Source organism: Octopus bimaculoides, chromosome 1 (genome assembly GCF_046866305.1).
Source record: "Octopus bimaculoides isolate indiv1 chromosome 1, ASM4686630v1, whole genome shotgun sequence".
NCBI classification, from domain to species: domain Eukaryota; kingdom Metazoa; phylum Mollusca; class Cephalopoda; order Octopoda; family Octopodidae; genus Octopus; species Octopus bimaculoides.
The window spans coordinates 8,900,370-8,927,869 of record NC_142928.1 but is presented as its reverse complement, the minus strand read 5'-3'; the positions used below and the strand labels follow the sequence as shown (position 1 = coordinate 8,927,869).

At 35.8% G+C, this 27,500-nt stretch overlaps 1 protein-coding gene and 1 long non-coding RNA gene across 9 annotated transcripts in view; one reads left to right on the top strand and one right to left on the bottom strand.

Moving 5' to 3' along the window:
• The window catches only part of LOC106869956 (ubiquitin-associated and SH3 domain-containing protein B), a 260,010-nt gene that overhangs the window by 141,228 nt on the left and 91,282 nt on the right, over nt 1-27,500 (top strand). For 2 of the 8 annotated variants that reach the window (XM_089348336.1, XM_089348333.1), the window contains exons 1-2: nt 2,479-2,609; nt 3,919-3,972. The exons of 2 other annotated variants lie outside the window; for them this stretch is intronic. In XM_089348336.1, the coding sequence (XP_089204462.1) occupies nt 2,494-2,609; nt 3,919-3,972 (170 nt within the window). In that variant the 5' untranslated portion in view covers nt 2,479-2,493. Of the gene's footprint in view, nt 1-2,478; nt 2,610-3,918; nt 3,973-8,435; nt 8,574-27,500 lie in introns of those variants that run through there. 4 more of the 8 variants (XM_089348340.1, XM_089348338.1, XM_089348345.1 and 1 more) reach the window with 2 other exon arrangements.
• On the bottom strand, nt 21,610-25,832 carry LOC149137450 (uncharacterized). Its single transcript, XR_016240898.1, has 2 exons — nt 24,804-25,832; nt 21,610-22,973 (listed from the first exon to the last, which is right to left on the bottom strand). It is a non-coding gene; the product is annotated as an uncharacterized LOC149137450 (long non-coding RNA).

Below are 27,500 nucleotides of genomic sequence, written 5' to 3'. Positions count from 1 at the left end.
GCCCCTTGCTTGGAGAAACTCTGAGTTATGTGATAAATGCCAGTAAATGGGAGCTTGAGTATGTGTGGGTGGAGAAGGTGCAAATGGGCGGGCACCTAATCTTAAACTAAAGTGTGGATGCTTATGTACATATGTATATGTGTGTGTATATATATATATATATATATATATATATATATATATATATATATATATATATGGTGGTTGTCTACTCCTTAAACAGAGTTTGACCACTTCCTGCACCTACACCTTAGCCCTTTCATGGCGTCTGATGTGGCTTTTTAAACCAGACAGTGTTTTGAAAAAACACCCACACAGATTGCACCTCTGATTTGCACTACCAATACCTGCAAGTAAGTTCTGCTCATTGTGGATCCTAACATGTCTTTTAAGACCCCCATTGGATTTGCAAACCCTCTGGCACACACCACATTCAAACGTGTGCACAGACATATAATCAGAATAGCTGGATGAGGTTTGTTTTCCATGGGTTCGCAGGAGTGCTGAGTAAATGATCTGGACAGACTGTAGTTAAGCTCCAGGTTCGGTGATCATGTGAATAAGGAGTCCAACGTAGGTCGTATATTAGCAGGCATATATATATAAATTAACAGAATGAGATAAAAAAATATCCAAGGCTGTGAATAGTTTTCAGAATATTTATAAAGAGGTCTTACAGCTGTTTCCGGGATAAATATATATAAATATATAAGAATATATATATATATATATATATATATATAAATATATAAGAATATATATATATATATATAAATATATAAGAATATATATATATATGTATATTCTTTTACTAGTTTCAGTCATTTGACTACGGCCATACTGGAGCACCGCCTTTAGACGAGCAAATTGACTTCAGGACTTATTCTTTGTAAGCCTAGTAATTTTTCTATCGTTCTCTTTTGCTGAACCGCTAGTTTACAAGGACGTAAACAAACCAATATCGACTATCAAGTGACGTTGGAGACAAACACACACACACACGCACGCGCGCGCGCTCACACACACACACACAATATATATACATATATACGACGGGCTTCTTTCAGTTTCCTTCTACCAAATCCACTCACAAGGCTTTGGTTGGCCCGAGGTTATAGTGGAAGATACTTGCTCATGGTGCTACGCAGTGGGACTGCACCCGGAACCATCTGGTTGGTAAGCGAGCTACGTACCACACAGCGACTATATATATATATATATATATTAATCGAAGTGTACAGTGTTATATAGTCATTACGGCCGATCTTACCAGTTGGTTTCGCACAAGGGTTTCAACGGAGTGTCAAGTAACACTCCGATTTTGAAACCCTGCGTTCTTCAGTGGTATCCGTTATGTAAAAGAATATGGAGACTGCTCTCTCTCTCTCTCTCTCTCTCTCTCTCTCTCTCTCTCTATATATATATATATATATATATATATATATATATATATATATATATATATATACACACATACAAATATGTGTACATATATATATATATATACATACTTACATATATATAAATATATATGTATATGTGTGTGTGTATGTGTGTTATATACGTTCACACACACAAACGTCTGTATGTATGTACGTATGTGTGCATGTATGTCTATATGCAAGTGTGTATGTATGTATGTATTCGTTGCGCTATCACAAATGGATAGAAGCCATGTGAGTTGATAAATTATAGTGATTTAGGAGTCGCTTTATTAAATAAGTGGTGTGTTTTACATGTAGCAAAGGGGGCAGGTTACTAATTAAAGACGAATTAACACACAGGATGTGGGGTGGGGGTGGGGGAGGGAAGAAGATGAAGAAGGCAATAAATAAATAAATAAATAAATAGATAAATAAGTGGATGAGAGCGAGAGGTAGGAAAGTGGGCTAATCGATGCTTAAGTTGAATGGGAATAACCTGTTAACCCACCCTTATCCTCCCCAACACATAATGACGTATTGTGAATAAGTGTTTAGTGGTGGTCGCCACCTCCGGTCTTTCTCTGCAAGAACGACCACCTCTGCCGTCTCCACCAACAGTAAGAGTCAACGAAAGATCCTCTTCGTGATCGCTCGAACAGCTAGAAATAGCAGCTAAATTCCATCACGTACACACTATTTTCTGAAGCACCAGAAGGGCGCTATTGCACACTGTAGTCCTGTACGGTGCAGAAAGGTGGACTGGTCACAAGTGGAGCGACTTTGATCGACAGCGCAATCGATCGGAGCAGGCCCAGGATTAAACAACTCCAGCGACAGTGGAAGACCCACCAATCATCATAGTAATCACCATCATCAACATAATCACATCCACCTCCAGCACTTTTACAACGACGAAATAACAGAAAGCAAGTTGGTTATTGTTGTTATTGTAGTTGGAGGAGGAGGAGGAGGAGGAAAAGGTTGTTGTTGTCGTTGGTGGTGGTGGTGGTGGAGGCAGGAACCAGTGGTGGTGTCGGCGGTGGGGGAGGAACTCAGTCCACACTTAACCATGGCGGCAGCCCTACCACAGAAGACCGTCCGCTTCAAAAACGAAGCCAAATACAGTGACAAAACGAAATCTACCCTGACTTCACTCATACAAATGGGATTTTCCAAGCACAGGGCGTAAGTAGCCATTATCTTTCCCGTTTGTTGTTCTTCTTCGTGTTTTTATTCCGCCAATGTTTTCATTGACAGCCAAATATATTTAGTGCGTATTTCCGTGTTTGCTTTCAGTTGTCACAAATTGGGGGATCAATTTAAACATAAACTTAATGACCGATTGGACCCCCACTTTGTGGCCCACCTTTACGGCCGGTTTCCTCAGCAGCCGCCGTATGTCTCTATATGCTTCTTTATTCTACATTTCGCTCGTTTATTTGCCATTCCAGTGTTGATAGCAGCAAACAAACAGCAGAATTGTTGATTTATTTCTGCGAAAAATAAAAACTAATCCTATGATTTCCACTTCAACCTTCTCGAAACTACTTTTTTTGCTGAAAGATAAACGACAAGTGGTCATAAAATGGAGGATTTGTGTGTCTTGAGGATGTTATTAGGGTAGATATACATACATACATATATATATATATATATATATATATATATATATATATATATATATATATATACATATATGTATATATATAAAGGATGTCACCGTGCGTGTGTGTGCATTATGTATATGCGTGCATATATATGTGCATGTCTGTTTATTGGATAAGACCGTCTGTGTATTATATATACATATGTATATGCATATAGTGCTTATATATATATATATATATATATATACGGAGATGCACGCATATATATATGTGTGTTTATACACATAGATGCCTGTGTAAATATGCAGATAGAATTTATATTCCCTGTACCATGCATACACATACATGCCTATACAAATAATACATCAATACATCAGATATATACATACATCTATCTGTGCATGTGTATATAACTTTACAATTTATAAACATACTCTGAAGATTTTGTTATATTTTTTGTTTTATTTTATTTCTCCCTGTTTTAATTTTTCGTTTGTAAATGAATTATAAATACTGGGTCTTGTTTCTAGTAACCTCGAGGTTGTGTACAACCCACACTAGGGGCACCTTGTGCGCCACTAAACATCCTGTATATATTGCTTACACGTATACACACACATATATCTACATACATGTATCTACTTATATAACACCCAACTGTTCACCCATCATTGGTTAAAAGTCTCTAGTACCAGTCATTCTCTGTACCAATTAATTACGGTCTTCCTTCTATCAACTACCAGAATATCTTCGCACTTATTTCTTCCTCAAACCACTTGCAATAATAATAATAATTTATTATTATTATTATTATTATTATGCCCGTTACATGTTCATTGTCGGGGAATAAATTCTGACAATGAAAGGTTGCTGTTTCTATTTTGTAGGAAATCGACGAAAACGTTTCTGCCCATCTTCGGAGTTGCTAACTATATTGGCCGGTTTGTTTATTTTTGTGTGTACATCCTTAGTCTTCTTCCATGTAGATTAAACACACCCAACCACTAGTTAGAGACACGTTTCGTCGTTTTTCCCACCTTTTTTCCCCCCCACTCCAAATGACAACACTGTCCTAAAGAAGAAGAAAAACAAGCTGTCACATTTGCAACACTCGTGCTTGTCCCTAGTTGGGTCACTGCTAGTAGTAAACCCATTGTCCCTCACTGCAAATAGCTGAGCTTTTAAACAATCTGTTATTGCCAGCATCGAACTCGAATATTCTCACGAATTCCTTGTCCTTCTGTTGTTAAAATAGCAAAGCATTCTTTCTGTTTGGTGTTTCCATTTATTTAGATGTTGATGTCTTTTAAAAGAATTCGTAGAGAAATATATACTACAGGAGGTACTCTCGTCGTGGACAGCAACTAGTTAATGAGATCAATATTATTGAAGTTATTCATATATATTGATATATATATATATATATATATATATAAATGTGTGAGTGTGTGTGTATACAACGTGTCTTCGCGATATGAATGGATGCAAAATCAATGTTTTTATTCATTTAATGTCGCCTTAAAATTTATTTCAGATTGCAAATCTTAGAACCATGTCCCGGAATTCTTGAATTTCTTCTCCATTCTCTGCTCCGAGTAAAAGAAGCAAGATTCTGAGCACTGTACCCCTCGCACTTTGTCATTTTCGGATGGGCTAAATAAAGGGAACACTATTTATCAAAGCCGTCGATGTTTTGGTTTTAAGGAACTAAATTTGGAGATAAGGGTGTTGTATGAACGATGAAGAAACGGTAGTTAGAAATAATCTCGATAGTTTTAGATGTTGTCTGGGACCTTCTTTCCCTGCTTCTCTTCTCTCCTCTAAAACTTTATAATTGTTTATGGTTAAGTCTCTTCCCAGTTCCCTATGTCTTTAATATTCCTTTGATCTGGTAGTAATTAAAAAAATATTTAAATTGTAGCATTCTCTTATTATTTCGTTTAACAATTAGATTTTCGCGAAAGATAATTTCAAGGACTACAATAATTTTTAAAATGTGGAATTTCAACTTAATCCCTCCTGATTTTGATGTTTCCTCGTCTTAATAATAATAATATTCCACGTACACCTCCCTCAGTTTTACTTATTGACAAACTTTATTTTTAATTAATTTTTTAGACACTAATTGTTAAGACGGGATTAATTTGTGGTCCTTAAAATACTTCGGGCTTTGTGTTTGAGGATCAATTTGGTGATTTTGAATATCAACGGATGTTTTAAATTCTACCAGATGAAGCTTTCAAAAAAAAAAAAAAAAAATGAAACAAGAATGTTTCCGAAACAGTATATTTAAGGTGTTGAATATCCACCTATTGACTACAATAACCTCGCCATGTCGTGGTGGGACCTGTTACTGAAGCACCTTTTGTTTAAAACCAGTTTGTAAGATAAACACTTCGAGTGAGAATTTGTTCAACCACCGCACTGTGTACGTTGTCGCTACATAACAAATATTCTCTCGTTCATTAAACTCTATTTTCATGTTTTTTCTTTGGAGAATTTTCCTTCTTAAACAGGGCTTTCCATTCGTGTTATGCATCATGATGGAAGAGGGTGGGGCAGTATCACCAGCAACATTACTATCCTTCACCTCTTATCCTTGCACTTTTTACTTCTGGTTACCACTTCCTTCTCCAAGAACATTTCACTAGGAGCTCTACATCTCTCCCCTCTTCTTTCCCCCCTATAGTTTTCTAAAGCCTTCTCGGACTATACAATAAACATATCGTTCTCCTTTCTTCAATTTAAAGCGACTTTGTTTACTTTCCTATGTCAACAGTCCTGTTTTTGCCCTTTCTTTCACTGCACCACCCAACCCCACAGTTTTAACACTGTAAATGGATGTGTGTGTGTGTGTAAGTAACCTTCCCCCCACAAAACCACTTCAAGGCATGCATCCACCTTTTAAAAGCCCCATTTTTTCCCCTTTTCTCCGTCTCTTCTCTTAATTCTTGTTCTCCCTCCTTTTTCCTGTAAACCGTCTGTCATTGCTCAATTGTTGCTACGTAATTCATTCTTATCTAAACTTCATTACACCTTATTTCTCCATATTTTTTACCACCCACCCCTTAATTAATTCACACTAACCTCCCCCCCCCTCCATGTCGTTAAGATGTTCATTAAGAAGCCACCCGCCCCAGAAGAATATCCCCCACCTCACTTGATTCCTTTAACCCGTTATTAACCCTTCTATCCCCCACCATTTACCCCACCCTCCAATTACTGTTCCTTGTAGTTTCTTTCTTCTTTCACTCTTCAATTAATATTTAATTATTTCGTGCCAGGATTAATTATTAATTATGTAAGACACACTTATGTATATCTAATGTATACATACATGCATATATATATATATAAACCTATATATATAAGCGTATATATACATATAAACCTATATATATATATAATATATATGTAGATAATATATATATATATAAACCTATGTATATATATAAACCTATGTATATATATAAACCTATGTATATATATAAACCTATGTATATATATAAACCTATGTATATATATAAACCTATGTATATATATAAACCTATATGTATATATATAAACCTATATATATATATATAAACCTATATATTATATATATATAAACCTATATATTATATATATATAAACCTATGTATATATATAAACCTATGTATATATATAAACCTATGTATATATATAAACCTATGTATATATATAAACCTATGTATATATATAAACCTATGTATATATATAAACCTATGTATATATATAAACCTATGTATATATATAAACCTATGTATATATATAAACCTATGTATATATATAAACCTATATGTATATATATAAACCTATATGTATATATATAAACCTATATGTATATATATAAACCTATATGTGTATATATAAACCTATATATATATATGTACATACATGTATGCATACATATTCTTATATGTAATGTATATTTAACCTGTATGTATATACTTACATGTAGTATAACATGTCTGTGTGTGTGTGTGTGTGTGTGTGTGTATATATATATATATATATATATATATATATATATGGGTGAGAGAGATTTTAAAAAATGCCCAGAAAGACGACAAAGGAACGCACGGAAAATTCACACCCAAGCCGTGGACATGCTCTTTCCTCATCACTTATCCGAAAATCATAACAATTTCACGCCTTTAGCGATATGTGTGTGTGTGTGTGTATACACATATATATGTGTGTGTGTGTATACACATATATATGTGTGTGTGTGTGTACACCTATATGTGTGTGTGTGTGTGTAATAATTTCTCTTTTTTTTTTTACTTTTTTTTCCTCCATCAGGTTTTCTGTCAATAGTAGTAGCCAGCAGCTTTAAATATTTACTTTCCCCTCTCTGCAAATAATATAGTATTAGAAAGGGGGGAGGGTTATGTTGCAGTCTTATTAACAACAGCTCAGGCCGGGAGTTGCTTTTGGGAGGTCCTTCGTCCGCTCTCTCTCTCTCTCTCTCTCTCTCTCATTAATATCTACAGGACGTCGAATCATCATCATCGTCACCATCTTCATCATCATCTGTATACCCAATCGTTGTAATAGTAGTATCAGCGGTTTCTTCCCCGACAAACGGTCTGGACAGTTTTTACCTTATGGAGCACTTCTGCAGATTTAGCCCAGCATTCCGTTGAAAGAAAAGAGCGAAATCTGCCAAGACCGGGCTTTCGAATGCTGAATGAAATCAAGAAAATAGGATGGACGACGAATAATTTATATTCTGGTTGATTCTTATTTTAGACATGACGCAAAATAGGAGAAACTTTCGTCTGGTTTCGCTGAACAAGAAGAATTTCTTTTGAAATATTGTCGTCATTTAACTGATAGAATCTGTCTGTAGATGCCATTCTTAGGAGTTGAAGAATATAATTTATAAAAAAGAAATATAATAATAACAATAACAATAATAATAATAATATTTATCTTTCTTTTCTCAATGTTATTTTTTTTCAATGAATGAACAGCAAGTGAAAGTAAATAGTGTTAAGATCTTTATTGACTGTCGGATTTACTATTGAACCAGCTTTATTATCTTCCTAATCCTCCACAGTCAACCGTTTGAAAAAGATTGAATAGAACAAAACTTATTTCTTGGACGATCAAGATCTGAAGAGCAGCTGCTTTGGAAAACGAAACCTCAAGGGTTTTTTTATTTCCTTTAAGAAAGAAAAAAAAAATCTTATTGCGTGTGTCGGATATATCTATCTATCTATCTATCTATCTATCTATCTATCTATCTATCTATCTATCTATCTATCTATCTATCTATCTATCTATATATATATATATATATATATATATATATATATATATATATATATATATATATATATATATATATTTATATCGATCTATTTGACGCTTATATAACCCAAGGAAAAAACTGAAAGAAAGGAAACGAGAGAAGTGCAGAGAAAGACAATTGGATTTCTTTATATTTGCCTTCTTTAATCAGCTCAGCTCAGGTGTGGAGAAAAATTAACAAAATGTGGATTTCAAGCGGATCTTAGTGAGGATCAATTTCTTATCACCCATCATCACCATCACCATCATATTATCCGTTTTTCCTTTCCATATAAATATATGAATTATTAATAGAATTTTTCTTCTTTTCTGTTCATTTTAATGTATTTAATTTTTAATTATTCTAATTTAATGTCTTGAAGATTTACCGTTTTGTCTAAATTCCTACTATAATTATTAGAGTCACCCAGTAAAATACCTGTGACGCAACAACAACAACACTGCCTACCGCGACGTTTTACCAATTCTTTCATGCTGGTCTAATCGAGTCGGCCATTTCTAACTTTCTTTCTCTGTCTGTTTGTCTGTCTGTCTCTCTCTCTCTCTCTCTCTCTTCGTTCCCAACCCACCCCTCACAATCCATTCCATGACGGAAGCATGCAAAAATATGCTAATTTAATTTTCTCATGCAGCTCTTCATTCCTTCTTTTCTTCCTTCCTTCCTTCCTTGTTTGCATTCTGTCGTCTCTACATTTACTTTCTTCTCTCCTTATGTTCCAGCCTCTGTGCGTGCGTGTGTGTGTAGAGAGAGAGAGAGAGAGAGAGAGAGAGAGATAAGCATGAGCATCATTGCTGCTACCAACATCACCTAAGGCTGATTGTTACGTTATCATTATTATTATTATTATTATTGTCTCCCTCACCAGATGCCCTTCTGGCAAATAAAAGAAATCTTCATCATCATTATTATTATTATTATTATTATTCTTTCACCGTTATTTTTGTTACATCTAGTTTTAATTTTCAACAATCAGGAGCAAATAACTTGTCTATTATATAAAATATTATATCTGCCTAAGGAGGTGGATACCTCCCCCACCCACCCTATCTCCCTCCTTCCCTTGAAATACCAATTTACCCCCAACTGGGGTATTTTAACCCTATTTTAGTCCAACCAACTGCTTGACATTGCTTCAGTTACTAATTAACAAATTTAATTAGCTAAATAAGAACAACATTATATACATATCTATCTGTCTGTCTGTCTGTGTATAAATATATCCATGTGTGTGTATATATATATATGTATATATATACATACCCATACATATGTGTGTGTGTGTGTATATATATATATATACATATACATACCCATATGTATATACATGTGTGTATATATACATATTGAGAGAGAGCTGTATTTATAATTGTTGAAGACCCTCCCTGGCTGTTTTCTTAAACTCTGGCAAATAAATATTCTCACTAATTGTAAACTCTGTTTTCTTTTAAAAAATACCCTTTTCATTATGAATATCTCTTTGTCTGATCCCATCTGAGAGCGGGTACACAAACCCCTAGCAATACTAACTGCCCTTACCATTCGTTTTTCCCTTTGAAAATTCTGCTGACTCCCAGTTAATCAAGTCTAGTCTTCTACTTTCACTTTTCTCCTTAAACTGTTTCTTTTACCCTGACAACATTTGAAACCAGGAAACATGCCTCTCCTCACTCCCCCACACTCTCTCTCACACACACACACACACACACACACACACACACACACTCTCTTAATCTCTCTCTCTCTCTCTCTAATGTACCTGGATGCTAACTGGATGTAGGACTAAATAATTCCTCATTAGTTCATATCGTGTGTAAATATCTTTCTTTGTCAGAAAGGTCATTTATTTTTTGTATCAGAGTTCATGAATAAGAATCAGATGTCATGAGGAAAAGTTAGCTACAATGGGGCTGACATCCTTTCCATGAGATCATTCATCTCTCTTCTGCAAAATGAAGCTTTTATTTAATGAACTCTGCAGGACATGATGACCTGTACTTTAACCATTTCACTATGGAAGTTGTCCAAAACTGATTGTCCGTCTATCATGAGATTTTTTTTTTCTAAAAAAAGTATAAAAATTTCAGTTTTGAAATTTAAATTTTCACAAATTTATGTGGCCTGGGCTACTGGTTGAAATTTTGATTAGTGTGTTCAAAAGTTTTACAGTGGAAATTAAGGTAGAGGCTTACAGTGGGAATTATTTTCACATTGTGTTTAGTTTAGAAGCGAAATCTGTTGTGTTGGGCGGATGATTCTAGAAAGTCAGGTGTCATTAATTATTGTAGCAGCAGCAAGTTCTATTTTTTAATTAAATTTTTTTGAAACCCTTGAATGGTTTTTGTATTAACCAAGGTTAATTAACAGTCCTCATTAGTCGAAAGGGTTTGAGTGACCTTCAGTAAGATATTTGATTTCTGGTTCATTATAAACCTAAATCTAATTTATTCAATGTTAACATTGAAATATTTGAGAGGAAATTCATAAATTCCCGTTGTTAAGATTGATTTCTGAACCTGAGGAGAACAGTATTTCTCTTGGAACAAATAACATGCAAATATAATGAAGGACAAATCCCTTGAATGTCAGGTTAATGTGTATTACACAAAAACAACTTCAAAACCAATATTGTTCTTGATGGTGAGAAAGGGAGTGTATGATGGAAGGTTCAAGGAAATTGAATTGAGTGACCAATGTGTTGCCAGACTGGACATTATCAAAGACAATGTCTTTTGGTTGCTTACTCTTGTGAATTTGAAACTTTCTAAAGTCAAATTCAGTTTTTCACCTTCATTGAATCAATATAGTAAATAATCAGTAAGACTCTGGCACAAGATTGGCCGCAGGTGAGTCTGATAACCTATTGGTGAAAATCAGCATTTTCTGCTGCAGTGGTTCTCAGCCAGGGTCCAATTGACCCTTGAGGATCCATTTTCTTCTTTAAATTTATCTTCAATAAATTGGTTAGACTTTGGCAATGCACAAAATATTTTAATTAATTGATTTATACAATTCCTAGTAATATTTAATTTTAAAAATATAATAAGTTTTTAAACATCAGATAGCTAGGGGGGTCCACTAGAGTAAAATAGAAATCAAAGGGTCAAAGGGGTCCATAGGTAAGAAAAAAAGTGGGGGGGGGGATTCAGAACCTGTTTTATACAGGATCACTGCCATTGCCTGTCTAATTAACTTAATTGTCACCACGTTTCTATTGAAATTCACTGCTTTTGCTGCAATTAATATTGAAAATAATGAAAAAATTAGTAAAATAACTTTGTCGTTAATAAGCTGATGTTTAGAAGATAAATCAACATGAAATTTTGATGCAAGATTTTAAATTCAGATCACTTTAAAAACAGAAAGTTTGTCTTATAAAACTAAGGGTTAACTCAGGTGGGAATGTATGAAAAGGGTTAAAGACATTCAAGTGTTAAGGTAGTATCTGGGATAGACTTATACAGGTGTCATTAACTTGCTGTTCTGAAGTGAAATCTGTTCCCAGCCAAAGCTATGATGGGTTGATATTCTTTCTTGAAGATTAAAATATTCCTCAAACATTCAACATCTTGAAGTAAATTGTGACATCAAATGGTTTTGACTGTTGAGACATATGTTGTCCTGTGTGGTCTGATTTTCTTCAGTGCTGACCAAAGATGATAATGGAATTTCAATGTAGAATTTTGTTTAGCTTTGTATAGTTACAGAACAAACTATTGGATGATTTGTAAGAAGTGAGTTGATTCTGAAATGAAATCTTTAATTTTGGCAAGTTTTCAAACAAGCATCAATTTATCTCCTATATTCTAAAAATATGCCAAGTTAAATGCCCTTGGCTCCCCTAAACAAAATAATTAATTTTACCAATTATATAAAATGTAATTTGTAAGGTAGGTTCATTTTCTGCTGAATAAACAAATATTTGAAATTTTAGTTCATCTTTGGTTATTGATCTGGAGATTATTGGCTGTTTAAAATCTAAAAGCAAATTCTGAAAATGAATGTAGAACCTCTTGATTTCCTTAAATCCAATGAAACATTTTAACTAATGTTTGTAATTTTAATTTTTTTTAATTTGAAAATTGAAAATTGAACCAAAATCAGGAATTAAAAAAAGGTTCCCATCTGTGATTTCAAAGAATTGTTAGGCAACCATAGACTTAGTTTAGATTCCATTTGTAGAAGTGTAAAAAATTGAGCAACTCAATTATAAATGGTGAGAGCAGCCAGGTACAGGTGAACTCTTGTAATCTGATATGAATACCCCCCACCCCACCACCCATTGATGGTATTTAACAGAACAATGTGTAAAAGGGGTTTGGAGTAGTGTAGCCACCAATTCTACAGTCTCTGGACGACAAGAAACACTGTTCCATAAAGTTAGTCATTTGTGAGTAAAACAAAACCTGGTAATTAACAACACACAGTATGATTAACAATAGAAAATATAATTAACAAAAAAGAATCGGTAATTGTTTATCATTATGACATATTATAATTACCGAAATAGGTAATAGGTAATATGTAGGTAATTCTAGTTTTGGTGGAGGTTTCTTTTATGTAATTAAAGAAATTGATAGACTCACATCATCACATGCTTCCAAAGTCATCATCATCATCATTGTCATCATTATTATTGTCATTGTTGTTGCTGTCATTATTAAGGAAATGAACTGGCAGAATTGCTCACATATGTTAGGCGAGATACTCAATGTCATTTCTTCCTACTCTTTACATTCTGAGTTCAAATTGTGCCAAAGTGAACTTTGCCTTTCAGGGTCAGTAAAAAAAAGTGCTAGTCAAGTGCCAGGATTGATGTAACCACCCCCACCCTCTAAAACTCCTGACCGTCTATCAAAATTTCAAGCCGTTGTTGTTGTCGTTGTTTTCAAGGTGGTCGGCTGGTAGACTCGTTAGCATTCCAGATTAAATGCTTGTTGGCGTTTAATCATTTATCTTTATGTTCTGAGTTGAAATTCTGCTAAGGTCAACTTTGCCTTTCATCCTTTTGTGGGGGGGTCTATAAATTAAGTACCAGTTGCGTACTGGGGGCCAATATGATTGACTACCCCTTCCTCCAGACCTTGTGCCTTTAGTAGAAAGAATAATAATTATTATCATTGTTATTACAACTAGTAACTGAGACCTTTGGCAATATGCCATGCTTGAGAAGAGCTCTCATGCCAAGAGAAATCGTAACCATGGCCAATGTAACTGGCACCCGTGCCAGCCACATGTGAAAAGCGCCTTTTGAGCATTGGGCCTCACAGAGGCAAGGTGGCTGATGCTAGTGTCAGCATGGACAATGGATGTGATGTACTATTTGCCTGTCCCTCTCTCTCTCTCTCTGCCTCACTCTCTCTTACTCACTCTCTCTGCATCACTCTTTCACTCTCCCCCTCTCTCTCTTCGATTCCTACATGACCCTAACTCTATACAATAAGGAATTGTATTTGCTTAGAGTGTCATGTTCTAAGGTTTGCTGTTTCCATTATTTTGAGCCTTAGAGTCACCAACTCCAGATAAACAGTTGTTGAAAATGTCTTGCCACCAGTGCTTTTTTTTATGTGGCACCAGCATATAATTCTACAATTAATAATTAACAACTATATTAATTAATGAACTTATACAAAACAAGGTTAATTAACAGACTTAATGGTGATTAATTGAGATCTCACATGATTTGAATAAACACACATTGCTAGTAGGGATACCAGGGTTAAATCAGATTTTTTTCTGTCTGTGGTCAAAGAAATGATCTGCACTGATGATGATGATGATGATGATGATGAGATGGCTGAAGATATTGAAACTTTTTTTCTGGTCACAGAAGCATTTCAGGTTAACTACAGCTCTTTAGTTGTTAGTGTTAGGTTAAGGGAATGTGTTTAGTAAAACACACTCCCATATGGAAATCTGTCTGAAATCCGCCAACACCACATAAGCTGTGCAGTAGTTAAGCTTACACAGAATTCAATAGCATATCTTATAACAACTTGTATAATGCCGTCATTTTCTAAATATTAATTTCCAGATAATCAAATACAAAAAAAAAACAAAAACAAAACAAAGAAAAACAAAAAATGACATAGAGTTTATTGTGAGTTGTCTATACATGTGTGTATCATCATCATCATCATCGTTTAACGCCCGCTTTCCATGCTAGCATGGGTTGGACGATTTGATTGAGGACTGGTGAAACCGGATGGCAACACCAGGCTCCAATCTGATTTGGCAGAGTTTCTACAGCTGGATGCCCTTCCTAATGCCAACCACTATGCTGGCATGAATTGGATGGTTTGACAGGAGATGGCAAGGCTGGAGAGTTGTACCAGGCTCCAATTGTCTGCTTTGGCATGGTTTCTACAGTTGGACACCCTTCCTAATGCCAACCACTTCACAGTGTGTACTGGGTGCTTTTTACATGGCACAAGCATGGTATATATATATATATATGTATATGTATGTATGTATTTGGGTTTTTAAAGTTTATTCTCTTCAACATAAACCTGACTTTTGCACACGTTTCCAATCCACTCCACCCCAAAGTCCCTTCACTATTGTTGAAAACACACACACACACACACACACACCATCATCATCATCATCATTACACCACATCATAATTCTTTCTGGGAATTCCATGTTGTTCACCATTTTCATTATTGTATTTGAAGATGGAGTCATTTGATTGTGGCCATGCTGGGGCACTGCCTTCAACCCCAGTACTTTTTTTAAAGCCTGATACATATTCTATCAATTTTTTTTGCTGAACTGCTAAGTTACAGAGATGTAAACACACCAACAGCAGTTGTCAAACGGTGGTGGGGACAAACATGTACACATACATGCACACATGCATGTACGCAACAGGCTTCTTATAGTTTCTGTCAACCAAATCCATGGTCAGCCCAAATCTATAGAAGAAGAACTCGCCCAAGGTGTCGCACAGTAGGACCAAATTTCCAAGCATGAGGTTGGGAAGCAAACTTCTTACTGTGCACCAATGCCGGCACCTGGAACCATCTTGTGTGGTTTGCCTGCTTTTTCCAAGGAGATCATCAATCTTTCTAGAAGTTTGTCAACTGAAATATTGAAGCAAGGACATAGAGGTAGGGATGTAGTTAGGGTGTTGTACCCATGATCATAAGATTGTGGTTTTGATTCCTGGACCAGGTGATGTGTTGTGTTCTTGAGCAAAACCTTTCATTTCACATTGCTCCAGTCCACTCAGCTGGCAAAAATGAGGAATCCTTGGATGGGCTGCCACAAAAACTGGGTACCTGGGCCTTTGCATCTATATGACTCATAAAAAAGGATCTTTATCCTCTTCATATGTAATTAGGGAGATTGGAATATAGATGCAGGGTCCTGATTAATTTAATTGAAACATCATAAGTAACAAATTAATTTAGATTAATAGCCATTATTCATTTGGTGTGGTCATAATTCCAACTGTTTCTCAGAATTCTCTACAATTCTGTCATGTTATTTCTGCGATGGATTTTGGTCACGTTGTTACAATAAGAAATGAATTCTCTGCAATCATTCATTGATTTAAACATTTCTTCTCAAACATTTGTCACCATTGTTCATTGAAAATCTTTTATCAACCATACCAGTTCTAATTAAATTTTCCTAATTTAAAACTTTTTCTGCATTACAAGCACCTGCTCCACTCTGATTACAAACACAATAAAATCAAAATTCAAAGGTTATTCAGATATGTAGCTCATGGCTGCTGTACTCCATTCTAAACTATGTGTAACCTGTAATTCTTTGACCAACATATTGAAATTCTTACAAACACCACAGGTTTATTAATGGGCCACACCTGAACACGTCTTTGATACCTGAAATCCCTATACCCCATAATTTGGAATTAAAACCAACAACCTTTACCATCTTAATGTCTCATTTTACCAAAAGTAACCCTAATAGCATGCCCTAAACATCACTGTGGAACCTACATCACTACCCTTCAGCATTCACCTTATTCTGTCTAACACAATCCTTATTCGGATTGTCTTGAATTAATCCTGTATTATTTTGTAGCTTCAAGATTTTAATGATGTGATTATTTTTAGATTGACATTGTAGGGTAGGTGTGAGAAGCAAGACCGGTCAGAACATAAAACAGGCAAAATATTTCGGTCAGTTTCAATGCCAGACACTTAAATAATTTCTATTTCAAACAGAGCAGTGAGCTGGCAGATTCTTTTGCACGCAAAATGCTTGATGGTATTTTGTCAGTCTTTATGTTCTGAGTTCAAATTCCACCAAGGTCGACTTTGCCTTTCATCCTTTCAGGGTTGATAAAATAAGTACCAGTTGAGTACTGGGGTCAATGCAACTGACTTACCTCCTCCTCCAAAATTGCTGGCTTTGGGCCAAAATTAGAAGCCAGTTATTATTCCAAATAATATTTAGATATAATATGGCATGTTCTAGACCCAGGGATCTTGTTCAATATTTGATCAGCACCCCTGCTGGCCCCGCTCCCCCAATCTCTTTCACTGTTAACTATGGTTAAATAATATAACTTGACCTTTGACTCAGTTAAATTCTCAACTACCACCATACCTTGGATGTCACAATGATAAAACCAACTGGAATACCACCACCACCTCCACCGCTACTATTACCACCACCACCACCACCACCACTACTACTACTACTACTAACAATAATAATAATAATAATGATGATGATGATCTTTAGCACTCAGATAGAGGTTGTTAGGTAAGAGGTTGGCTTAAATAAAATAGACATGTTGTCTAGTGACAGCTTATAAAACACTCGTTAGTAACCAAACGGTTTAATAAGGTCTGTCTATTTCCACCTGTATTTATGACTCGTTAAAAAACAGGATACAATTCTGTACAAGATTACACACACACACACACATATGTAACTATATAAATCATCCTCATTGAATGCCTGTTTTCCATGCTGGTATGGGTTGGACTGTTTGGCAGGAGCTGGTCAGCGAGAGGGCTGCACCAGGTCCCAATTGTCTGCTTTGGCATGGTCTCTACACCTGGATGCCCTTCCTAATGTCAACCACTTTACTATGGAATTTACTATTTTCTTTTTTGGATGTGACACCAATACCAGTGCCTTTTACATGGCACCAGCTCTGACAGTGCCATGAAGTAACCTTATTCTAAAATAATGTAACATTTGGTAGGAAAAAGTGTGTCTAATGGTTAGAGATGAATATTTGAACCTAATTTGATCGCATTCACTTTCAACCACATGGTTTCAGGTTCAATCCCACTGCAATGCACCTTGGGCAAGAGTCTTCTATTATAGCCCCAAACCAACCAAAGCTTTGAAAGTGGATTTGATAGATGGAAACTGTAAGAAGCCTTTACATGTATGTGTGTGAGTGAGTGTATGTTTCTGTTTCTTTGTCTTCATGTCATCTGACAATCGTAAATAGATGTCACTGTCGTATAAATAGTGTCACATGTTTCCAATTATCAGCAAAAGTGTGTCTGTATCCATATTGCTTGGAAACCGATGTCTGTTGGCACCGAGAAAGACATCCAGCTGTAGAAAATCTCAATCAACTCCATTTGATCCATGCAAGCAGGGAAAAGTGAATATATATATATATGTATATATATATATATGTGTGTGTCTCGATAATATTTTATATATCCTTTAATCTGTTCAGTCATTTGACTGCGACCATGCTGGAGCACCACTTCTAGTTGAGCAAATCAACCCCAGGGTTTATTCTCTTTAAGCCTAGCACTTTTTCTATTGATCTCTTTTGCTGAATTATTGGGTGATATGCAAATAAATATATGTATATTTTTTTATATACAACCATCCAGCATTCTGAACGCCCTTTTCTTTCACACACACACACACACACACACACACACACACACACACACACACACATATATATATATATATATATATATATATATATATATATATATATATATATATATATATATATATATACTACAAAACATTTAGATTCAGGTGAATATGGTACTTAAGTTGAGGCACCAGAATTTAGTATGGTATTATCCATACAGTTTCAAAATAAGGTGATTAAAATCAAAATAAGCAACAAGGATATCCAAAAGTAATGCAGTACCATCGTTTCATGCAACTCCATTTAATTGAGCAATGTAAAGATTACATCGAATATAAAAAGTAGAGCACTCTTCAGCTGCACAAAGATATAGAAATTTAATGAAATTACATTTAAACAGAAGGACACTACATTTAAACTCTCCAAGTAGAAAGGAAGAATACAAAAAACCACTTTGACTTCGCCAGACCATACAGGCTAGTAAATAATTCTAAGCAGATTTTAGCTGTCACTGATTTTATTTGTTTTTTTGGTTCTGATTTATGGACTGTCTTATCAAACCTAGAGATTAAAGCTTAAGAGGACACTGGCATTTTCTTTGTTGGGAAAGGGGTAAACAGGATAGACAGTAAACATGGATGATATAGTTATAACATTTCTTAGGGTTTGGTGACAAACTACTATGGGGGGGGGGCGGTTCTGCAAGCAGACCAGTTTATAATGAAACAAGGGAAGAATTATCATATAGCACTTAGGTCAAATGTATATAAAAATAAAGTTGCTATATTGCGTGTATATATATATATATATATATATATACATCAGTCTCATTATCATCATTTAATGTCTGCCCTCCATGCTAGCCTGGGTGGGATGGTTTCACAAGAACCAGCCAGGGCAGAAGCCTGCACCAGACTTTTTATATATGTTTAATACTTTTGTAGAGATTGGGTGTACAGAAATGTATGACTGCAGCTCTTATGTTTAGAGCTTCACGTAGATTATTCTAATCCAGTCTGCTTCCTGTAGAGTTGTTAAATAACTTCTTTAGTGAATGGTGTTAGCGGTTATGAACTACGGAGTAAATGGAAGCAAAATAACGGTAAGCTCAAGTTTTATAATATAAACTTGTGTTTATCCTTTTTTTTTCTTTTTTTCTTTAATACTTGAACAAGGTTTCATCAACTTCATGAATTTGGTCATAATGAAATTTGGAACCACCATATCATTAGTCAATTGTTGATATTCCGTTGCTGAGGTAAAATGGTTCATTCATGGGTTTACAGTTCAAATCTCCTTGAAGCAGTTAATTTTGTGTTTAGAGTTCCACATTTAATTGAACGTTGTTGTTGATAGGAACATCCATTTTTTAAAGATTTTACTTAATTGAGATCAATGTCCCACACCAGGGAAGGGTTTTGTTTGTTTGTCTCATGTGCTCAATACCATAAAACTAGAGCTAATGAGTCCCTTGTGGTGTCTTTGATAATGGTGTCTGTTAGCCTTGGTCAGTCACAGTCCAGTTGACCTTTTCAAAATGACTGTTTCATAAATCCAGTGTACTTCTGTTCCACTGAGTACCATATGCGGGATCACTTTGTACTTCAATATACAAAGGTACATCATAAAGAATAAAGTATGATTGATAGTGTGGACATGTTGTTATATTTTCTCCACTGTTCTGCCTATTCCTGGTTGGCTGCAGGTTCTAATGGTTGCCAATGTGGAGGAGAGAGAGAGAGAGAGAGAGAGAGAGAGAGAGAGAGAGAGAGAGAGAGAGAGAGAGCAGGTGAAGTGTGACCATTGCAATATCTTTCTACTGTTTTCTGCTGCTCTACAAGCCAGGTACCATGTTTGAAGTCATTAAAACTGCTGTTATTGTTTGACTGGACTCCTGTCCACAGAGGGCAGTCCGTTACAGCGAAGCATCTATTGGCCAAATACCAAAATGTCTCTGGCAACACATCTGCTTCTCTTGCACACACACACACACACTCTGTTAAAAATGCATGTCCTCTGTTGTTGTTCTATTACAACAGTTATTTTGATAACACTATTTCTTCTCAGCCCTGTCTTTCTGAAATAACAACAACAACAACAACAAACAATACTTAAAAATAACAACTGCAATGTTTAGTAAATGTTAAAGCCACCATATTTAACTTCCATATTGGTTTCATGCTATGTTTTTGTTGTTGTAGCTAGAGATGCTATGACTCACATAGCTACAATAATTGTCTTCTCTGCAAGTTTCACTCTATCTTTAGCCATCCTCTCTGTCAGCCTGACCTCTTTCAAAGAACAACATTTTTCTCCCCTTTTCGTTTTCTTTTGTTCTAATTTGCATAATTTATGCAATGAATATAGCATGTTGATGTAATCTACCCTCACTTAATCGTTTAAATACCTGCGTAGATAATTAAAGATTTATCTACACTAAGTCATCAGAAACCTATTTTCCTCTCATTTCCTGTGTTTCTCTTTGACTTTGGTTCTTCTTCACAACCTTCAGCTCCTATTTTTATTATTATTATTGTCATTAATAATAATAATCCTTTCAACTCTAGGGATAAGACCTGAAATTTGGGTGGGAGGAAGGGGCTAGTCGATTACATTAGCCCCAGTACTCAACTGATGCATATTTTGTATACCCCTAAAAGGATCAAAGGTAAAAATCACCCTCGGCAGGAACACAAAGCCAGAAGAAATGCCGTTAAGCATTTTGTCTGGAAATGGTAAGGATTCAGCCACCTCACTGCCTTACTACTGCTGCTGCTACTACTACTACTACTACTAATAATAATAATAATATCTGCACTAGTGGGTCATATGATGCGGATGGATGAGGGCAGTTTCATAAGGACTTGCTGATCACTAAAAGTGGAAGGAAGTTGTAGGAGAGGGAGACCCAGGAAGACTGGAGAAAAGTTTTATCAAAATCAATTCCCAGAAAACCGAGAAATTCTGAATTTCACTCCTAAGCTATTAATGTGGTTCTGGGTGGTGTATATAAATGTATGCAAATATGTGTGATTATAGTTTAGTGTTTTGAAGCCTGTCTAAGTAGGAAAAAGAAGACAAAAACATAATTAATTAATTATTCTTGTTGAGATTGTTTCAGAATTTTGAAGATTTTTCATCATCATCATCATCGTTTAACGTCCGCCTTCCATGCTAGCATGGGTTGGACGATCTGACTGAGGACTGGTGAAACCGGATGGCAACACCAGGTTTCACCAGTCCTCAGTCAGATCGTCCAACCCATGCTAGCATGGAAGGCGGACGTTAAACGATGTAAAAATCACAATAATTAAATATTTTGGTTTTGTATCTTCGTTATGACACTGGAAATCTTAGTCTTCATTTGCTTCTCCTTACAACATTGAAACTCTTTAAAAACACTGAAAAGTTTGTTGTCTTTTATTAGTCCAAAGATCTTATAGCCCTTCATCTGCTCCAAGAAGCATAAATCCATAGCAGGGATATACATATATTTGCCAATATTTCTATGAAATTAGGCGGTGAGTTGGAAGAATCATGCTGGGCAAAACACTTAGCAACATTTCGTCTGTCTTTACATTCTGAGTTCAATTTCCATTGAGGTCTACTTTACCTTTCATCCATTTGCTGTCATTAAAATAAGTACCAGTTGAGCATTGGGGTCGATTTCATTGACTTACCCTCTCCCCTGAAATTGCTGGCCTTGTGCCAAAATTTGAAGCAGTATTTCGATTATGAGATGGTTTTATTCAGGAATATTCTTTATTTGAGATGCCTCCAGTTATACAAATAAGGTTCACCATTGAACAAGGATAAAAACTTTAACCAAAGTAAAGAGATTGTGGTTGGCATAGCTTTACATCTCTGTATTTACTTCTGGAGGCCAACAATTTTGAGGGATGGGGTCAATTGCATCGCCCGCCCCCCCCCCACCCATTGCTCAACTGTTATTTTATTGATCCCAAAGAATGAAAGGACAATGTTAATCTCAGTGAAATTTGAACTCAGAACATAAGGGGTTGGAAGAAATGCCACAAAGAATTTCTTCCAATGCTTTAACAGTTCTGCCAGAAAAGAATAAACCTCACAACATCATCATAAAAAGAAATCAGTAATTTTTAGCTGTAAAAACCAAATCACCATTTTATAAATTATATTCACTGTCTTTTAGTGCTATGCCTTACTTTCTTCCAAATCTGTCTGTTTGTCTTTCTCAACTTCTGACTTTTTTTTTTCGTCTTCAATAATTATTTTCCTATTTTTTGGTGCCACTCAATGTTTAGTGAAACAAAATCATTTTTTGCAGAAGGACCACGAGTATAAAGGGAATGGGTTCAGTCACAACTCAGGTTACTTTATTGCCTGCAGGGGTCTGTTGAAAAGTAAAGACAACCCTAAATTGATTTTTTTTTCTTTTTTTTCATCCTTTGAGGAACAATAGGATAAAATAGCAGTCAAACACTGAGAGCAATGTTAACCTCAACCTTCTCTCCTATAATTGCGAGTAAAAAGTTAGAATTGTTGTTATTCTGATTTAGGCTCAAAGGCAGCAGGTTTTGAAGGGAAGGGGTCACTCAATGCCATTGACCTCAATTCTTGATTGGTAGTTTATTTTGTTGACCTCAGAAAGGCCAAGTTGATATCTTCAGGGTTGTGAGTTCAAATCCATTTGCCTTTTCTCCTTTTAGAGTTAGTAAAATAAAATACCAGTAACGTACTGGAGTTGATATAATTAACTGTTCTCTCCACCTTTGCTGATTTTGGGTCTTCTGTAAAAAGAAACATTATTATTATTATTATTATTATTGTTATTATTATTATTATTATTACAAGAATTGATATCTTCTTGAATTTTTAGTTGAATGAGTCAACCCCCAATTTTTTTTTTGTTTTATAATGACTGGTATTTATTCAATCTGCCTCTTGCTGGACCGTACTAATTCACAAGGACATAAACATACCAACACTGGTTGTCGAGTGACAGTGGGGAATAAACAGAGAATGCAAAGGGACACACACATACACACACACACACACACACACACACACACACACACACACACACACACACACACACACACACACACACACACACACACACACGCAACAGGCTTATTTCAGTTCCCATCAACTCACAAGGCTTTGGTCAGCGTGTGGTTATAGTAGAAGGCACTTGGCCAGGGTGCCATACAGGGGGACTGAACCTGTGCCCCTGCAATCAGGAAGTAAACTTCTTACTACACAGTCACAGCTACACCTTTATAGAAATCATAAACTCTGATTCTCTCTTCTTGCTTATTTATACATTAGAAGTTTAATTAAGGTATTAAAATATCTGTAATACTAATTACTTTGGATATGGAACTACCATCTACAATAGAAATATTGTTACTCTTCTGATTCCAGGTGGAAAACAATTTGTAAAAATAGTTTTGCTATGAATTCCTTATTTATTGGTCTCTCTTTCATTTAATGAACTTTCTTTAACTATTTTTTTTTTTTACGTATTCCTAAAAAAGAAAAAAATTTCTTTATCAACTTATTAAATTTATTGTGTCTGGGTAGAGTCATTTTCTGCCTAATAATTTAACACACCCACCGTTAAAATTTCCACTTATTTCTTAATTTTATTTTCCTAAAATTTTCGTTGTGTCTTGCAACCTTTTCAATAGTTTTGACTCTGTTCACTCAATCGGTTAAATGTACGACTTTGGCTGTTAGCATCTCTGGTGTTGTTTTCTGCTTTCAAAAGGTTGCAAGACACAACGAAAATTTTAGGAAAATAAGAATAAGAAATAAGTGGAAATGTTAGCGGTGTGTTAAATTATAAGGCACAATAAGAAAATGACTCTCCCCAAACACAATAGAATATGCTTCAACACACGAACTCACATAAAGAATCTTGCAAACCAAATCCAAAAATGAAATTATTAAATTTAATAATCTTTATCATTTCCATTAAAAAAAAAAATTAATTATCTAGGTTAGTACTGATTAGCATTTGTGCAGACTTTGACATGACACTAATCAACAAAATATCACAGAGCAGATACAGTTTGCTTTCTAATACCATCCTGGCATTTAATTTATTAAACCTGCTGAAATAAAAGAAATGCAAAAGCCATGTGATCACACTTATAATTGTTTTGTTTTGACGTGAGGTTGATATTGATGATGGGGCTGTCCTTTGCACATACATAAAATAACCTTTGTCTCTGGGCAATTATTCTGTTTTTGCTTAAAACTTGATATTCAGTTAGGTTTATCATGAAAAGCATCCCTCACCTCGGCTTAAAACATTTGACCTGACACTTTATAAGGCAGATACTTAAATGTACAAGCCGCTCCCTGACAGGTTCGTGGTCAAGCCTGTGGTAGTGGAGGCCACCAGTGTCCGTGACCCCCTCCTCCCCGAACCACATTCCTCTTGACCGTTATTGAGGCAGAGATGGTTATATGCAAGTGCAAGCCCCATGAGGAAGAAAAAAGATATGATTTAGGCAGAGCCCTTCATCAAATTTAGAAAACTATTATGTATAAACAAAATTAACTTTTGTAAAACGACGGTTGAATATGACATTGTTTATCAAGTGACTCACATTTGCAAGCTGTTCACTCAATCGTTTAAATGTACGACTGTGGCTGTTAGCAACTCTGCTGTTGTTTTCTGCTTTCAATTACGTTTATCTTCAAGTTAAATAATTAACGGGTTTCAAATGCTTTCAGACATTGACTGTTTATGTAGAAACTAATTTTTAAAATAATATTGGGACAACACTTTCCTCATTAACTCTTGTCTAATTCTTAAACGATATCCATTGCTGTTACTCCTACTGTCTATCTTTCATATCATAATTTACATTGATGACTAACCACTGATGATCAATGACTGATCAGCTTGTTTAGCTTTTAATCCAGCTGAACATTAATGCTGCTATAACTAAATAATAGATTAACATTATTAATGTTTGCAGCCTTGTAACTAAACAGATATTTAAACTTGTTTTTTTTACATCATACATACATTTTTCAATCCATCATATATATATATGTGTGTGTGCGTGTAACTGTGTGTGTGTACAGGCACGGGTGTGGCTGTGTGGTAAGACTCTTGCTTCCCAACCACATGGCTCCGAGTTCAGTGGCACCTTGGGCAAGTGTCTTCTACTGTAGCCTGAAGCTGACGAAAACCTTGTGAGTGGATTTGGTAGACGGAAACTGAAAGAAGTGTGTGTGTGTGTGTGTGTGTGTGTGTGTCTTTGTGCCTTCCCCCCCCACTCCATCAGCTTGACAACTGCTGTTGGTGTATTTGCGTCCCCATAACTTAGCAGTTCAGCAAGAGAGACTGATAGAATAAGTACTAAGCTTAAATAAAAAAAAAAACGTCCTGGGGTTGATTCATTCAACTACAAATTCTTCAAGGCATTGGTGCCTCAGCATGGCCACAGTCTAGTGGATGAAACAAGTAAAAGATAAAAATCACATATAACCCATGTAGTTTGTGTGGTGACTTTGTTTAAAGTGAAGAGTTGTTCACCCCCAACCCACTCTCTCATCCCTGGCCCCTTTGGGATCCAGCGGTAAGACTCGGTCCAGACAACTGGGGGTCGAAATAGCTGCAGTGAATGGCCAAGATATCTTCCTTTACTGCATCTTGTTCTCTGCACCCTACAATTAGATAGATGGCCACCTTCCTCTCCATTCAGTCATGAAGGTTTCTTCCTCTTAGTCTATCGAATCTGGTCTTCACATGCATTGGTAGGAAAGCCCTGATGCACAGTTTTGTACCTATTGGCTGCTTTGTCATGCAGAGTAGATTGAAAATGCACCGGAGTGTTTAGTTATCTGTCAAGGACACAACAGACAGATGATACTTTCCTTAAAATGTGCACAGTACTAAGCAAGACCGACTGATATTCGCATGGTATTCCCCACTACTTTAAGAAACCTTGAAGTTTCAATGGGATTGCCCCTAATGTCCTGAACACAACTGGTATCACTTTAACATTCCCCTCTCACATTCCAAACAACCTTGCCATCTCCTCTTTCAATTTAGACTAATTCCTGATTTGTTCCAACCTCATTACTTACAAAAATTCATGTCATTTCCCATGGCTACATTCAATAACCTAACAGTGTTTGTCTATCTTCTTCTATACAACACTGTCCGGTCGGTGATGCTCGATTGCTCTATCAGTCAGAAAATCATAATCCCACATTTTCATTGCTTTCCCATTATTATTATTATTAGTTCTCTTTATCACAGGTTTTGTTGGAGCTCCTGGAGTTTTGCATCCATAGCGGGCTCACTAACTGCAGTCCACGGTACCATGCGTTTCGTTCTTTTCAACTATCTAATACTTTCCTGATTATTCTGGCCATGCCAAGGAGGCAAACCTTTTGTAACAGTTCTACTGGACACTCTATTCCAATTTCCTTTATATTCCTCTTGATGCCTTCTGATACTGTTCCCAAGAACCCAATAATAATTGGCACTATCTTCACCTTCTTCATTTTCCATAGCCAGGCTATTTCATATTTAAGAGGGTTGTATTTATCTATCTTTTTGCCTTCCTCCATGACTATTCGTGGGTCAAAGGGGCATGCAACATCAACTATATAACATATGTGGTGCATCTTGTCCACCACCACAAGGTCTGGTCTGTTATGCTCTAGCATCTGATCTGTTTGGATTGGGAAATCCCAGAGGATTTTGCTGGTCTCCGACCCTGACACTCTCTGTTGTTTGTGCTCATACCATGTCTTGTCTCTCTCTAGCCCCCCCCCCCTTTTTGCACAGTTTCCAATGTAGCACTTTCACTACCTGATCATGTCGCCACAACTTGTTGTGGTTTTGGGCTGTTATTATTATTATTATTATTATTATTATTATTATTATTATTGTTGTTGTTGTTGTTGTTGTTGTTGTTTCACTGGTCAGAACACTTGGTCTTGTTTGCTCTGGTTGATTGTGTGGGAGCAGACAGCAGCCTGTTATCAGAGGTCTCATAGGGTTGACTCCATGTTTCACCCAGAGGCCTCAAGAGACAACAAACTGGAGTTGACTTAATCTTGGTCATGCAAGATTATGTCAACTGCAGGTGGTGCCTCCTTCATCATTCTTGTCAACCATTCATCACTCTTGTCTACCACTCATCACTCTTCTGTCACCCATCACTCTTGTCTGTCACTCATCACTCTTTGTTTTATCTTTGTTAAGAAATACAGCATTTTTTTCAATTTATTAATGTTGATATTCAGTTTGTGGAATTTGGTAAGCGCTTGTAGAATATGTC